Genomic DNA, 16,671 nt, shown 5'->3' with positions numbered 1-16,671 from the left:
TTACCTACCAAAGTTATAAGAACTTTAACATTTTTACATTCAAGGTCACAGTGACCTTGACCTTAGAATGAATGACCTTGAAATGACCAGTGGTCATCTAAGTGTGCTTGCAAACCTTCATGTCAAGTTTGAAGACTCTATGTCCAAGCATACCAAAGTTATAACAATTTTAACATTTTAACATTTAAGGTCACAGTGACCTTGACCTTCAAATGAATGACATTGAAATGACCAGTGGTCATCTTCTAGTACTGGCCAATCTTTATTTCAAGTTTGAAGACTCTAGGTACAAGCATACCAAAGTTATAACATGAAATAAGAACTTTAACATTTTTACATTCAAGGTCACAGTGACCTTGACCTTCAAATGAATGACCTTGAAATGTCCAGTGGTTACTTACTAGTTCTGGCCAACCTTCATGTCAAGTTTCAAGACTCTAACTCTAGGTCCAAGCATACCAAAGTTATAACAACTTTAACATTTTTACATTCAAGGTCACAGTGACCTTGACCTTCAAATGAATGACCTTGAAATGTCCAGTGGTTACTTACTAGTTCTGGCCAACCTTCATGTCAAGTTTCAAGACTCTAGGTCCAAGCATACCAAAGTTATAACAACTTTAACATTTTTATATTGAAGGTCACAGTGACCTTCACCTTCAAATGAATGACCTTGAAATGACCAGTGGTCATCTGTTAATCCTGGCCAACCTTCATGTCAAGTTTGAAGACTCTAGGTCCAAGCATACCAAAGTTATACCATGAAATAAGAACTTTAACATTTTTACATTCAAGGTCACAGTGACCTTGACCTTCAAATGAATGACCTTGAAATGACCAGTGGTTACTAACTAGTTATGGCAAACCTTCATGTCAAGTTTCAAGACTCTAGGTCCAAGCATACCAAAGTTATAACAACTTTAACATTTTTTATATTGAAGGTCACAGTGACCTTGACCTTCAAATGAATGACCTTGAAATGACCAGTGGTCATCTGTTAATCCTGGCCAACCTTCATGTCAAGTTTGAAGACTCTAGGTCCAAGCATACCAAAGTTATACCATGAAATAAGAACTTTAACATTTTCGAGCACGCCGCCCGCCCGCCCGCCCCCCCGCCCGCCCGACAACATCAATCTATAAGCCGAGATTTTTTCGAAAAAAATCCGGCTAATAAATGATACGCCCCCCACTCACCAACTGATACAGGACCCATTCCCTGCGTCTACTTCATCATAGCCCACACATGCACGGAACCCTCCACCAGTCTTGCCTTTGAAACACAGTGATTTGAAATTTGACACAATTAAGAATGAAAACAAAAAATATACATGTTCTTTTTTATGAGTTTATTTAATGTAAGTAAACAGTTTAGAAACATCCAATAAACTACATGTATTTAGAATGTTATCTTGAAATCGATTCAAAGACAAATATGAACTTGATCTAAAATTGGTTTCATATTAAATTGAGTTGCTAATTATTTATGACTTCTTTATGTTTATATGATTGGCAAACTATCACATAAAATTCCAATGGCTTGTTTTATCTGATCGAATGCATGTAATCGTTTAACTTGAGATTCAAAGATACTTGAAAGTCTCTATATTAAACTACACCAAATCATGATCTTTCTTCTCTCATTTCAAATAAATACAAGGACAAAAAACATTTTAAATTTAAAACAAGAGTGCCATGATGGCTCTATAGCACCCACCTTATTTCAAGAGGTACAACAATTGTAAACGATTTGAACTGGTGATGTCACAGGGTGAGAATATTGTGCGGCCAGTCTTGGATTCGAACCTGGGACACCTCGCTTACAGGGCAAGTGCTTTCCCGACTGAGCTAACCAGGCCGCCACACAACTTCTCCCCTAACGTGACCAAGTTCAGGCCATGACAATGACACACTTTTTTAAAAACAGTTTATATCCCTCTATTTAGTGAATTGGAGCATTGACACTGTCTGAACATAATGCAGCTTAAGTAATGTAACACAGGAGACATTGATTTTTAAATTATCTTTTTCTATGAGAAAAGTAAGGCGGTCCAAGAGCAAGCTGAAACACCTACCGTGATTATTTTGACACATTTAAATACCTTTATCAAGAACAAGTTGCATAGCGCCGTAGTGTTTGTTCATATTTTATTTCCAAAATCCACACTATTTAATGGCATTTATTTCTCGCAAAACAAAACGACCTAAGGCTCCTTACTCTTGCAAAAAAGCACAAACACAAATACCTTAAAAAAACAAGTTGCTCGTGCCACAATGTTTGTGAATAGGTCAAACTACATGTACAATGTGTACATCCAAGGCCACACTTAGCATCTTACTGACAACAATTAAAGTCATAAACATTGAAAACCTTGCACATACCCCCAGTCAGCACCAGTTGAATAGCACCAGTGTTTGTGTCTATGTCCAGCTCATGTATGTTATATGCCACTGCAGTGTACTCACCTCCAGTCAGCACCAGTTGAATAGCACCAGTGTTTGTGTCTATGTCCAGCTCCTGTATGTTATATGCCACTGCAGTGTACTCACCTCTAGTCAGCACCAGTTGAATAGCACAGGTGCTTGTGTCTATGCCCAGCTCATGTATGTTATATCCCACTGCAGTGTACTCACCTCCAGTCAGCACCAGTTGAATAGCACCAGTGTTTGTGTCTATGTCCAGCTCATGTATGTTATATGCCACTGCAGTGTACTCACCTCCAGTCAGCACTAGTTGAATAGCACCAGTGTTTGTGTCTATTTCCAGCTCCTGTACGTTATAGGCCACTGCAGTGTACTCACCTCCAGTCAGCACCAGTTGAATAGCAAAGGTGTTTGTGTCTATTTCCAGCTCCTGTACGTTATAGGCCACTGCAGTGTACATACCTCCATTCAGCACCAGTTGAATAGCACCAGTGTTTGTGTCTATGTCCAGCTCCTGTATGTTATATGCCACTGCAGTGTCCTTGGCCAGACGGATGTCACGGTCCTTAACATACTCAACACCTGCACTACCATTGGCTTTCAGAGGCTGCAACAGAGAGTTCAATAAATATGAGCTGTGTTCTGGGTAAATGGGGTTTAATGCTTGTGCAAGGTGTCCTTCCAGATGAGCCTGTTCAGTCCACACAGGCTAATCAGCAACGACACTTAACAACCTTTACTGAATTTTTCTCCCAGGAAATGTAGTCCTTTAATCAACAAGAGCACCGCATAACAAGTGCCAACGCTCGGCTTCGGGTGCAGTTTTGAATAAATGAAAGCTTGTCAGTTTTTTTGTTTTGTTTTTTGTTTTTTTAGGTCACAATGACCTTGACCTTTGACCTAGTGACCGAAAAATGGGTGTGGCGTGTAGAACTCATCAAGGTGCATCTACATATGAAGTTTCAAAGTTGTAGGTTGAAGCACTTTGATTTTATAACAAAATGTAAAGGTTTTAGCACGGAGGACACCAGACGGCGGACGGTGGACGACAAGCTGGCTATGACAATACCTCGGGTTTTCTCCGAAAATAGCCGAGCTAAAAAACACAATACAAGCCAAAGTTTTCATCACTGATTAGCCTGTGCTAGTTCCTATCTTTTTTTGTTTTATTCTCTGGTATGTTGGTTTCTTTAATTAAATGTTAAGAAGGTATGTGTTTGTCAGAAACAATATGTCCCCTTCTGCCCCATTTTGAAGCTATATATTTGACCTTTGACCTTAAAGGATGACCTTGACCTTTCACCACTCAAAATGTGCAGCTTCATGAGATACACATGCATGCCAAATATCAAGTTGCTATCTTAAATATTGCAAAAGTTATGGCAAATGTTAAAGTTTGACGCAAACAAACAAACAAACACACAAAGCAACAAACCAAAAGACAGGGCAAAAAGAATATGTCCCCCACTAAAGTGGTGGGGGGCATACAAAAGGAACAAATGTTGATATACTGTTGAAGTTAAATCAAGGTGAAGAATTGCATCAACACATTGCAAGACACTATAATAACTGTGGTGACACATGAGTAAATTTTAAATTGCATGTTTTACAGAACAGAACAAAAGTTCTAATGATGAAGCGGTGATTATTCAGAGATATAATGTGGATATGTAAGAATTGAAACAAAATATTAGGTGTTCAAAGTTTAAACTAATAATTTTCCATGACAGCTTGTTATATCAAAAGCTTAATCAAGTTTGGTCAATGCATAGGTTTCAATTTATAAGCAACATGTATTGACTTACAGCTCCCTTGGCAATGGCCTCTAAATCCTCATCTGTGACTCTGTGAATTGTGCCACCATCAGGTAAAAAGGCCACACCTGACAATGTAAATGGACATTGCTTTGGGAAAATAGGCCTTATTGCATAAGCATTCAATTTCGTCAAAAATAAGTCTATGCAGAAGGATAATCAGGAATGAAACTTCCTGCTTTAATTGTAATTTTCATTAAAAGGAAGTCTTTTTTTAAACAACAAGCTAGTCTAAGCGAAAAGTGTCTTCCCTTATTAGCTTGTGCTAACTGCAGGGGCTTAACTGGGTCTTCATGCACTTTATACAAATGAATTTCGCCGGTTTTCACACAGGGAGGCTCAAATAAATTTGTTTTCTGAATGTTCCATAATGTAACATTTTATATTTGGCAATGTTGAAATAAATCCAGCTTTAATATCAAATTACTATTGTTATGTCTTAAATTGCCAACCATACCAATAAATGTTTTATTTATATTCATAGCATCATTTTATAAGTTATTTTCTTTTTATTTAGGTCAATATTTATGTTCATCATATATTACAATTTGTACTTCTGAGTGACCAGTGGAAACACATAATAAAATAATTGAGCCGATCTCTGTGAAAAGGTGGTTTAATGTTTGTGCGTAAAGTGTCGTCCCAGATTAGTCTGTGCAGTCAGCAATGGCTAATCAGGGATGCCTAAATCTATGCCTAAACTAGTTTTTTTGGATGAATGGACTTTCTTGAAAAAAATAATTTCTAAAGAGCGCAAAGTGTCGTCCTTGATTAGCCTGTGAAGACTGCATAGGCTAATCTGACATGGTGCGCACATACATTAAACCCCCTTTTCGCAGAATGTGGCATAATTATCATACGTGAAGCATTAATTTACATTGATTTTTGTGGGTAGACAAAATATCTATTTAAATATAGCAAAGAATAAATATATACAATGTTTCATTTGTTTAATTTTAAGCCTTTACCATTTAGATTCTTTTGTTCCCACATATGTTGTCTCTTAGAAAATATATATAGAATATTATGTGAGTTTTGGATAATGATCAAGTTTATAATGCGAGGCTTAGAACCGATGTAGCGCGAGGCTTGCCAAGCGCATACATGGTTTGTGCCGAGCATGATAAACTTGATCATTATCCAAAACTCACATAATATTCTATTTATCCTATTATTTGCTCACAATTTTCCATTAATAACTGTCAAATATGGCATTTTTTTATCATTTCGTTTTTCTGTAGTTGACAAAAACAGCTTCTCCAATTTTTGGAAAAAACCCAAATCTGATCTAAAAATAGCGATAGTATAAAGCTCATGTTTATATGATCGTTGTTATACTATCGATATTTATCTGGTAATAGGATAAATTTAACTTAAGACCATTCTAGCTAGTTTCAAGGTTTTAAGGCTTCATCTCCAAACCTTAGGTACTGATGAGCAGCAAACAGCATAAAACCTGAGCAGACTGTTCTGGTTTTATGCTGGTTGCAAAAGTCATTTTCACTTAGCTTCTTATGGGGGAAAGGGTTAAGATACCAAGGTATAAATATACATATAGTGTTTCATTTGTTTAAGACTGAATTACCTTAGGCATGAAATGCATTTATATTCAATGTAATTAACGCACATAGACTGCATTTGATTCACGTTCCAGATAAATAAAGAAACTGCACAAAGAAAATAAAATTAAATTGCGTACTTAGCTAACACTTGACATTTCCTGCAAAACGCTAAGGCTGTAAGCTCAATCAATAGCATCAACTTTGTTAAGATACAATTGTAAGGATAAATGTACATGTAATTGTTAAAACCCCTGTATGACCCGTAAGTGTACTTTGTTTTTTCAAGATGATGTATTGTTACCCTTTCCCACTCGGAAGCAAATTGAAAATTGCTATGTGCAAACAGCATAAAACCAGAACAGCCTGCTGCTCATCACTATCTTAGCGCTGGAAATGAAGCCTTTAAACTTGAATACAGTAAGAAAGGTATTTAATTAAATGTAACTTTCTAAGGGACTACACATGCATAAAAATACGTATCTAATTGGTAAAGGGTTAAACAGCAAACATGGTGCGGATCATAGACAATAACTATAACTAAATGTTGACAATGTGTGAGCAAGATAAAAGTGAAATATTTTCTGCACTTTTATAACAGACAAAAAGAATCAAATATGTATAATAATAAATTGTTTGAGTTTAAGTAGATGTACTAGAATCTAGATTTAATTGTATAAATTTAAACTTGTTAAATTGAGAAATACATTTAGATTGGTGTATAATTTACTTCATGACAATTGATATTTAATTGGCATGCAATTAACAATAACAATGGACTCTTTAAAAAGCATTTGATAAACTGGACCAACCTCTTGACAGTGACTCCCTCTCCATATTTGTCACAGACAAGTACATGTATTACAAACGCATTTGCAAATGAGAGACACAAAATCCTAAGTTGTTATGTTGTTGTTTCTTTTGGCAAATCAGAAATCAATTAACAAACCTGTCAATTAAAAATTGCATGCACTTAAAAATCCATCAACTTAAAATAAGTAAAATGAATCAATGAAATACTTGACTTAAGCCACAATTTTTAAAACCAGTTTAAACTTTTTTGGGGGAAATCAGTGCCAGATTTACTAAAAATACGTAAAAAAGTAATAAGAAAACTAAATTTGAATGAAAAAAAATGTACACCAAGCTGTTGCTATACCAGTGTTCATACCAGCAATGTTTTGAAGAATTCATTATCAACCCAAAGATCTGGGTTTATAATCGATATATGAACCGCGCTCTGAAAATGGGGTTTAAGGCATGTGCATGTGCGTAAAGTGATATTACTTATTAGCCTGCGCAATTAGAATTCAGCATACGCTAATAATGAACGACACATTTTTATTAAGAATAGACTTCCTTTAACAAAAAATACCATAAAAGCAGAAAGTGTCGCCCCTGATCAGCCTGTGTGGATTGCACAGGCTAATCTGGGATGACACATTACGCACATGCATTAAGCCCAGCTTTCCCAGAGGGAGACTCACATCTACCACTAATTTATTACATTTATTATTTACATTTTAGCAAGTTTACCAAGAGTATGCTTCACAAAACTAATAGATGATCTCATTAACACACCCCACTTGCATTTTGGTATGAACTACCACACTTTCAAGTTATATCCTTTCCCACTAATAAGAAAAGTGAAAAGGGCTATGTGCAACCAGCATAAAACCAGAACAGCCTGCGAGTAACTCTCAGTCTGTTTAGGTTTTATGCTGTTTGCTACTCATCAGTATCTAAAGGTTTGAAATGAAGCTGTAACAACTTGAATCGGGTAAGGAAGGTCTTAAGTTAACTTTCTAAGGGACTAAAAATGCGTCAAAATACCTATAAGTGGGTAACGGGTTAACAACTGAACATAATCTTGGAATCTGTAAACTCAATCCTTGACACAACTGGTTGATTCACTTTTAGAGCACAATCATTTATTACCCCCATATACGAGGGGTGTTCCAGAAGTTCGTGGATTTTCGCTATAACTTATTAGTTTACTGGCAAAAGTCAATGAAATTTACATATTATACAAACCAATTATCATGGACTTTATATATAAGCTAAAAATGCACGAATTCCATAAAGCGCTATTGAAACGCGTTGCCATAGGGACCTCAGTAACGACATGCGGCGCACGCGTATATTTTATTATAAGTATGAGCGTTACGCGAAGTTAAATTTGGTTTAAATGCTGTTGATAAACAGAATTTACGGCAAATTTCACGTTATGTTGACGTCACATATCTACGTCACACGTAGGTTAAATATTCAAAGTTGTTTACATCATTCTCAGCTGTAACCCCGCGACGGTAAAAACGACAGTGGTTAACGTAACGAAATCATGTCGTCAGTTGACAACGTTGAACTACGCACGGTGATTAAATTATGTCACTCATTGGGCTACACACCGACCAAAACTTTGAGGAAGTTAAAAAGTCGAAACAATTCAACTGCTCAAGATCGTTGGTATTCAAATGGCATGATAGATTTAGGAAGGGACGCGAATCGGTAGAAGATGATGCTCGAAGTGGTAGGCCGGCGCTAGTTTAACAAACCATGACGGACAAAGTTAGAGACTTGATTAAAACAGATAGGCGTTTACCGGTGCGATATATTGCAGAAGAGCTTGGAATTGGCACTTCAATTGTTTACAGAATACTAACCGAGGATTTCAAAATGCGCAAGGTTAGTGCTCGATGGGTTCCAAAACTCCTCCCTGATAAAGAACGAGAGAAACGCGTTCAGTGCTCTGAAGAGTTTTTGAGAAGATACCGTAAAGAAGGAGAGCGCTTTTTGAATCATATCGTCACACTTGATGAGACGTGGTTATGGCATTATGATCCGGAGACGAAAGCACAATCCGCAGTGTGGAAAACAGCAGCAAGTCCTCCGCCGAAGAAAGCCCAGGTTATGAAGTCTGGTGGAAAACATATGTTCATCTTCTTCATGGATAGACGGGGAATGCTGCTTATCCACCAGGTGCCCGTAGGTCAGACGATAAATGCTACATATTATCAAAAGGTAATACAATTTCGTTATTGAATTATGTATTGTTATTTTGACAATTCTGTTATCACTGAAAATTATTTGTATTTGAAATAGAAAATAAATTAATTACAATTTTAAAAAGTTACATGAAACTTAAAATTCTTTGATTTGCCTACTGCAGGTACTTCGCCGGGATTTAATGAATGCTCTAAGGAAAAAGAGACCTACGATTGATGCTTCAGCAGTCATACTTCACCACGACAATGCACCTGCGCATAGGGCCCAGTCATGTAATAGATAGATGTAATCGGGTTTCAGCGCCTCAGTCATCCTCCTTACAGTCCAGATTTGGCCACTATGGACTTCCGCGTCTTCCCCGAAGTTAAATCACAGTTGCGCGGTATTCGCTTTGCAAGTACACAGGAACTTACAATTGCAGCACAGAGAATCGTGTCGTCTTTTGACGCTAACTGGTATAGAGACACTTTTGAAAAGTGGATTTCCCCGACACATGAAGTGCATTCGCGTTGGAGGTGATTATGTGGAAAAGATTTGACAGTTGTTAACTTCATAACTTCATTGACGTTGAACAGAAACATTACACGTGCGTCGGTGTGCGCATTGTGCACATGTTTAAATCTCTGTAATATATTTATTGTTTTATGTAATTCCATGATATTTGGAGAGTAGATTTGAAAAGGACGAAATATTCTTAGCATGCTATTTGTCTATCCATTTATGTTACCAAATGAAAGTTATAGCAAAAATCCACGAACTTCTGGAACACCCCTCGCATATATATAAATCTGTTACAAGGCTCTGCTATAGAGAACTTATGCTTTGTAGGATATGAGATTTGTTCTGGGAAAACAGGGCTTAATGCATGAGCGTAGTGTCTTCCCAGATTAGCCTGTGCAGTTCAGTCCAGAGAGGCTAATCATGCTTTCAGTGTACTTTTTCGTTCATAGAAGTCTCTTCTTTGAAAAAATTCAATTTAGATGAAAAGTGTCATTCCTGATAAACCTGCCCATACTGCGCATTCTTTGACAGAACTTAATGCAAATGCATTAACCCCCATTTTCCCAAAGCGAGGCTCATAAAGTCTGGTATATTACCAACTGTCACACAACTTATCTCACCTGATATCAGACATAGAGAGTTCAGCTTGTCCCTTCGTATTTGCTTCACATAGGGATGTTCCATGTTTATATGCATGTATCAAGAACAACATTCTTGTCGAAATGTGGTTGAAACAAGTATCGTTGGAAACGATGGATGCTCCCCGATGATGCGCTTTGTCAATCTATGTGTTAATAATCACCTAAAAAAATTTACTATTAGCCTTGGTGACCTTGACCTTGCACCCAGTGACCTCAAACCTCATCAAAAGGTAGAGGTCCATGCAAGGTACCTACACGCCAAATATGAAAGAGATCGGTAAAGTAGTGAAGGCCCTATGAGAAACTGTAACAAAAGCATGACGGAAAATCTATTATTAGCCTCGGTGACCTTGACCTTGAACCCAGTGACCTCAATCCTCATCAAAAGGTAGAGGTCCATGCAAGGTACCTACATGCCAAATATGAAAGAGATCGGCAAAGTATTGAAGGCGCTATGAGAAACGGTAACACAAGTGTGACGGAAAGAAGTAAGGAAGGAAGGAAGTAAGGAAGGAAGGAAGGAAGGACAAACTGGCAACTATATGCTCCGCCGAAATTTTATTTCGGGGAGCATAAAAAACATGTCTTTTACTTTTGCTGAAGCATCCAATATACTGAAGTGTAAAATCTTGTTGGTCTCATTCTCTCACTGATAATCTACTAACTAACAAAATCTGCACCTCTACTATTCTTTTTGGGGGGTCGTGTATGGACCGCACAGACTTTTCTGGGACGACACTTTACCCACATGCATTAAACCTGGTTCACATAGAGCGCAACTCATATAAACAACAAAGAAAGTTGTTAAAAGACAAATTAAGCTTGTACCCACATATTGCTAAGTTCATCAATGTACTCACTTTTTGCTAAGTTCATCAATGTACCCACCTATTGCTAAGTTCATCAATGTACCCACCTATTGCTAAGTTCATCAATGTACCAACATATTTTTAAGTTCATCAATGTACCCACCTATTGCTAAATTCATCAATGTACCCACCTTTTGCTAAGTTCATCAATGTACCCACTTTTTTTAAGTTCATCAATGTACCCACCAATCTAAGTTCATCAATGTACCCACCTATTGCTAAGTTCATCAATGTAACCACCTATTGCTAAGTTCATTGATGTAACCACCTATTGCTACGTTCGCCAATGTACCCACCTATTGCTAAGTTCATCAATGTACCCACCTGTTGCTAAGTTAATCAATGTACCCACCTCTTGAAAAGTTCATTAATGTACCCACCTGTTGCTAAGTTTTTCAATGCACCCAACTATTGCCAAGTTCATCAATGCATCAATCTTTTGCTAAGTTCATCAATGTACCCACCTATTGCTAAGTTCATCAATGAACCCACATATTGCTAAGTTCATCAATGTACCCACCTTTGGCTAAGTTCATCAATGTACCCACCTATTGCTAAGTTCATCGATGTGTCCACCTATTGCTTAGTTCATTAATGTACAGACCTGATGCTAAGTGTTTCAATGTACCCACCTATTGCCAAGTTCATCAATGTGCCCACCTATTGCTAAGTTCATCAATGTACCCACCTATTGCTAAGTTCACCAATGTACCCACCTATTACTAAGTTCATCATTGTACCCACCTATTTTAAAGTTCATCAATGTACCCACCTATTTCTAAGTTCATCAATGTACCCACCTATTTCTAAGTTCATCAATGTACCCACCTATTTCTAAGTTCATCATTGTACCCACCTATTGCTAAGTTTACCAATGTACCCACCTATTGCTAAGTTCATCGATGTACCCACCTATTGCTAAGTTCATCAATGTACCCAACTATTGCTAAGTTCACCAATGTACCCACCTATTGCTAAGTTCATCGATGTACCCACCTATTGCTAAGTTCATCAATGTACCCACCTATTGCGAAGTTCATCAATGTACCCACCTGTTGCTAAGTTCATCAATGTACCCACCTCTTGATAAGTTCATTAATGTACCCACCTGTTGCTAAGTTTTTCAATGCACCCAACTATTGCCAAGTTCATCAATGTACCAATCTTTTGCTAAGTTCATCAATGTACCCACCGATTGCTAAGTTCATCAATAAACCCACATATTGCTTAGTACATCAATGTACCCACCTTTTGCTAAGTTCATCAATGTACCCACCTATTGCAAAGTTCATCGATGTGCCCACCTATTGCTAAGTTCATTTATGTACAGACCTGATGCTAAGTGTTTCAATGTACCCACCTATTGCCAAGTTCATCAATGTACCCACCTATTGCTAAGTTCATCAATGTGCCCACCTATTGCTAAGTTCATCAATGTACCCACCTATTGCTAAGTTCACCAATGTACCCACCTATTGCTAAGTTCATCATTGTACCCACCTTTTTTAAAGTTCATAAATGTACCCACATATTTTTAAGTTCATCAATGTACCCACCTATTTGTAAGTTCATCAATGTACCCACCTATTTCTAAGTTCATCAATGTACCCACCTATTGCTAAGTTCACCAATGTACCCACCTATTGCTAAGTTCATCAATGTACCCACCTATTGCTAAGTTCATCAATGTACCCACCTATTGCTAAGTTCATCAATGTACCCACCTACTGCTAAGTTCATCAATGTACCCACCTTTTGCTAAGTTCATCAATGTACCCACCTCTTATAAGTTCATTAATGTACCCACCTATTGCTATGTTTTTCAATGTACCCACCTATTGCCAAGTTCATCAATGTACCCACCTATTGCTAAGTTCATCAATGTGCCCACCTATTGCTAAGTTCATTAATGTACCCACCTATTGCTAAGTTCATCAATGTATCCACCTATTTTAAAGTTCATTAATGTACCCACCTATTGCTTAGTTCACCAATGTACCCACCTATTGCTAAGTTCTTCATTGTACCCACCTATTTTTAAGTTCATCAATGTACCCACCTATTTCTAAGTTCATCAATGTACCCACCTATTGCTAAGTTCACCAATATACCCTTATATTGCTAAGTTCATCGATGTACCCACATATTGCTAAGTTCATCAATGTACCCACCTCTTGATAAGTTTATTATTGTATCCACCTGTTGCTAAGTTTTTCAATGTACCCTCGGCTCCTATTGCCAATTTCATCAATGTATCCATCTATTGCTAAGTTCATCAATGTACCCACCTATTGCTAAGTTCATCAATGTACCCACATATTGCTAAGTTCATCAATGTACCCACATATTGCTAAGTTTATCAACGTACCCACATCTTGATAAGTTCATTTATGTACCCACCTTTTGCTAAATTGTTCAATGTACCCACCTATTGCCAAGTTCATCAATTTACCAACCTATTGCTAAGTTCATCAATGTGCCCACCTATTGCTAAGTTAATTAATGTACCCACATATTGCTAAGTTCATCAATTTACCCACCCATTGCCAAGTTCATCAATGTACCCACCTATTGCTTAGTTCATCAATGTACCCACCTATTGCTAAGTTCATCAATGTACCCACCTATTGCTAAGTTCATCAATCATGTCGTGTTCCCTCAATTCTTGTTTCTTCAAGCTACCAAATTTGATATCCAGAGCGATGGTGTCACCGGAGTCAAGTTCCAAATCTGGAAATCAGGGACAATTTTTACAAAGTAAAATCAAAGCTGAGAGTACTTTGGCTGTATCAATTACAACATGACAGTCTCGTCAACACCATCTGTGATCATAATTATTTGTATTGTTTTATTCTTATTTGTTATTATCATTATTAGTTTTATAATTAAAAATAATAATAATAATCATTATTATTATTATTATTAGCAATTATTAAAAAAAGTTGTTATGACAAATGTATTATTATAAGTATTATTATTATCATTGGTTACTATAATAATACTACTATAACTAATTTCATTAAATAAATGGTTATTAAGTATCACCATTATTAAATACAGGAGTAAAACAACTGGAAACATTAAAAATACTTGATATAAGTACTGAAAAAGTTCCAAGAGATTTAAACTAACAAAAGAATGTACATAATATAATTTTGGGGAAAATGGGGAAAATACTGCAACATGAGGGTGGGGATTCAGCTTCATATTATGAAAAATATGTGCTAAAGCTTATATTCCAACCCTTAGATACTGATGAGCAGCAAACAGCATGAAACCTGAACAGCCTGCGAGTTATTTTCACTTTGCTTCTGAGAAGGGTTAACAGGCTGAAAATTGCCTAGCTTGCCAAATGTCAGTTATTGTTTTTTTGAATTCCTGTTGTTAATGTATGCAATCTCAATCAAAATGTCAAAAAGCTATTCACTGCTATTCAAAATTCTATTGATTGGAGGTTGTTTTAATTAAAACATGAACCACAAGAGTAAATGAAAAACATACCTGAAACTCTGAAGGATGGAAAACAGATTTATCCAAAAAATGAACCTTTGACGTTTGTAGTTTAATACGACTTAAACGTCTTTACGTTGTCTTTTTCGTCAAGGCTAGGGGTGGCATGCATAGTTGTCTTTCCTATCGTCTTCACAAACTGGTGACAGGCTGCAGTGAACATGTTAATGGTTGATGACTCCCCTCTTGGCATGTAATAGGTTTCTGTGGTAAACAACCTGTTCCTCTAAGGTTGTGTTCCAACAGAAATTTCCTCAAACATCTACAAAAAAGTTGTTCAATATATTAAGTATTAAAACAAAATTAAATGGTTTGTCATGGGAAAGACTTTCAGATAAGCCAGGCTTTTCAATTGATTTAAAAAAACAAACAGGTGTCAAATGACCACATGCTTGAACATTTAATGTTAAGGGGTCAAACAATACTTTCAGGGGTCAAAATACTGAAGTCCAGAGTTGTATCATACTTGAAAAGGAATGTTGTTTGTAACAGGGTGACAAAACAACATTGACGCTTCCAGAAATGTTTTTCCATCATTTATGAAATATGACGTAACACAATGTATTTCAGAACAAATTAATGCATTTTTAATGTTTAAAAAAATCATTTTGATAATTGCAATCTTTACAGTTAGTGAAATTAGGCAAAATTTAAACAGAAGATAAAACAACAAAATACAAAGGAAAAGGTTAGAAAAAGTAAACTTTTCTTGCCTAAACCCTCCACAAGTAAAGTGGACATGACAGAGAACCAACTAAGTGAATACACAGATAAAGATGTCATATAAAAAAATGATTAATATAATTGTCTTCACAAACCATATAAATTACACATATGATGCACATTATCATTATTTTGGATAAATTAACAAGAATTCATAATGAAGTAACATACAAAACCACAAATACTGTACTAGTTCAACTGTTAGGCTCTGGTCTACAAATATCCCTTAATATCATAGTATCGGCCCTCTTTATTGTATCGTACCTTTGACGAAAACCCCTCAAGAAGTGCTAGACAGTACATGTTTTTCCATTTTTAGAAGTTTTAATTTATTTGATGTTTATTTACCATTGTAACAACGATGTTTCTCATGATTTCCGGTTTTCATTTGAAAGTAGGTCATGTTTATAGACCAGTTCATTGTTATTGTTTTGATTCCTGGTTTTTGCGCATGCGCAATGCACTGGTAGTCAAAAGCATTGCTTACAGCTAACGCAAAGCATATGGATAACGAGACTTGTTTAGTCAATAAATCAAAAAGAAACTAAAAAAACAACACCTAAATAATATTTAAAAAATATAATATTTAGTGGAAAAAAAAGCATTAAACACATTTACTTGCATTTTAAAAGAACGCGTCATTAGCATCAAATTAATTAAGATTGTCTGAAGACTGAACGACAGACAATTCGACACAACAAAGAGCTCTATGCATTAGCCGTATAATTATTTGCAGAAAAGCTTCAATAAAAATAATGATACGTCTAATTATAAAATTATAATTATCAATTGCATGCGTAAACTAGAGTAATGCAAAATTAGTGATAGAATGTGTCAGTGTTTCATTGAAAATAAACGTACTACAAAGCCCTATAAAAAACGTTCATGACGGTATTTACATGTAATTTTAATTTGGATGGGTGTTGTTCAGAGAATGACTTGAGGAATATTAACATACAACTGAAAAACACAACCTCACATGATGCAAATTGAACTGTGTATTCATGTACAGTCCAACCTGTCAATAAAGACCACTCAAGGGATTTGGTCGTTGTGGTCTTTGTTCACAGGTGGTCTTTATTCGCAGGGTCGATCGAAACTTTGCAAAATATGCTAGTAGTTTTTTTAACAGGTACCTTATCTATGTATGTGCTCTATTGTTTAAATGTTTGAATACTTATGCGTGTATAATGAAATAAAGGATTGAAAACACAGTTTTGTTTTACATTTGTATATTTATTATATGTTGTATTTCTATTTCCCCTATGTTTTATTATTTATTTAATTTATCATATACTGTATACATAACTATTGACATACATGTAAACGTACATGTACATGCGTCAACAAACCACTTATGCACTAAGTCATTCACTGACGCGAATTCCGATTCACGCTTAGGGCGTTTACTTTCACAGTTCGAATTCGTCCATAATCTCATGTTTACGTTTTAAAATGCTCTGAATTTGAGTTTTTCCTACACCAAGATACTAGCCACTCGTCTACAACTGTGTCCTTTACCTAACAGACTAATGACCTTAACGCGTTCTTCCAACGTCAATAACTTACGCTTGGAAGCCATGATGTTTAACTTGAACTGACAATTTACTTTTCTATAATCTATG

At 36.2% G+C, this 16,671-nt stretch overlaps 1 protein-coding gene across 11 annotated transcripts in view; it reads right to left on the bottom strand.

Annotated features, from left to right (window-relative positions):
• LOC127847032 (uncharacterized) overlaps positions 1-16,671 on the bottom strand; it is a 149,864-nt gene that overhangs the window by 6,888 nt on the left and 126,305 nt on the right. Inside the window, exons 2-5 of one of the 11 annotated variants that reach the window (XM_052378547.1) lie at positions 14,315-14,585; positions 13,438-13,543; positions 4,229-4,305; positions 2,886-3,030 (exon numbers count right to left, since the gene is read on the bottom strand). In XM_052378547.1, coding sequence (XP_052234507.1) covers positions 2,886-3,030; positions 4,229-4,305; positions 13,438-13,453 — 238 coding nt within the window. In that variant the 5' untranslated portion in view covers positions 13,454-13,543; positions 14,315-14,585. Of the gene's footprint in view, positions 1-2,885; positions 3,031-4,228; positions 4,306-8,459; positions 9,924-10,860; positions 10,994-11,109; positions 11,248-11,277; positions 11,309-11,473; positions 11,703-11,809; positions 12,170-12,285; positions 12,320-12,509; positions 12,637-12,732; positions 12,764-13,101; positions 13,133-13,437; positions 13,544-14,314; positions 14,586-16,671 lie in introns of those variants that run through there. The other 10 variants (XM_052378544.1, XM_052378554.1, XM_052378550.1 and 7 more) reach the window with 10 other exon arrangements.

The sequence above is a fragment of the Dreissena polymorpha genome, chromosome 10 (assembly GCF_020536995.1).
Source record: "Dreissena polymorpha isolate Duluth1 chromosome 10, UMN_Dpol_1.0, whole genome shotgun sequence".
NCBI classification, from domain to species: domain Eukaryota; kingdom Metazoa; phylum Mollusca; class Bivalvia; order Myida; family Dreissenidae; genus Dreissena; species Dreissena polymorpha.
The sequence above is the reverse complement of the archived record's forward strand: the minus strand, read 5'-3'. Positions and strand labels throughout refer to the sequence as shown.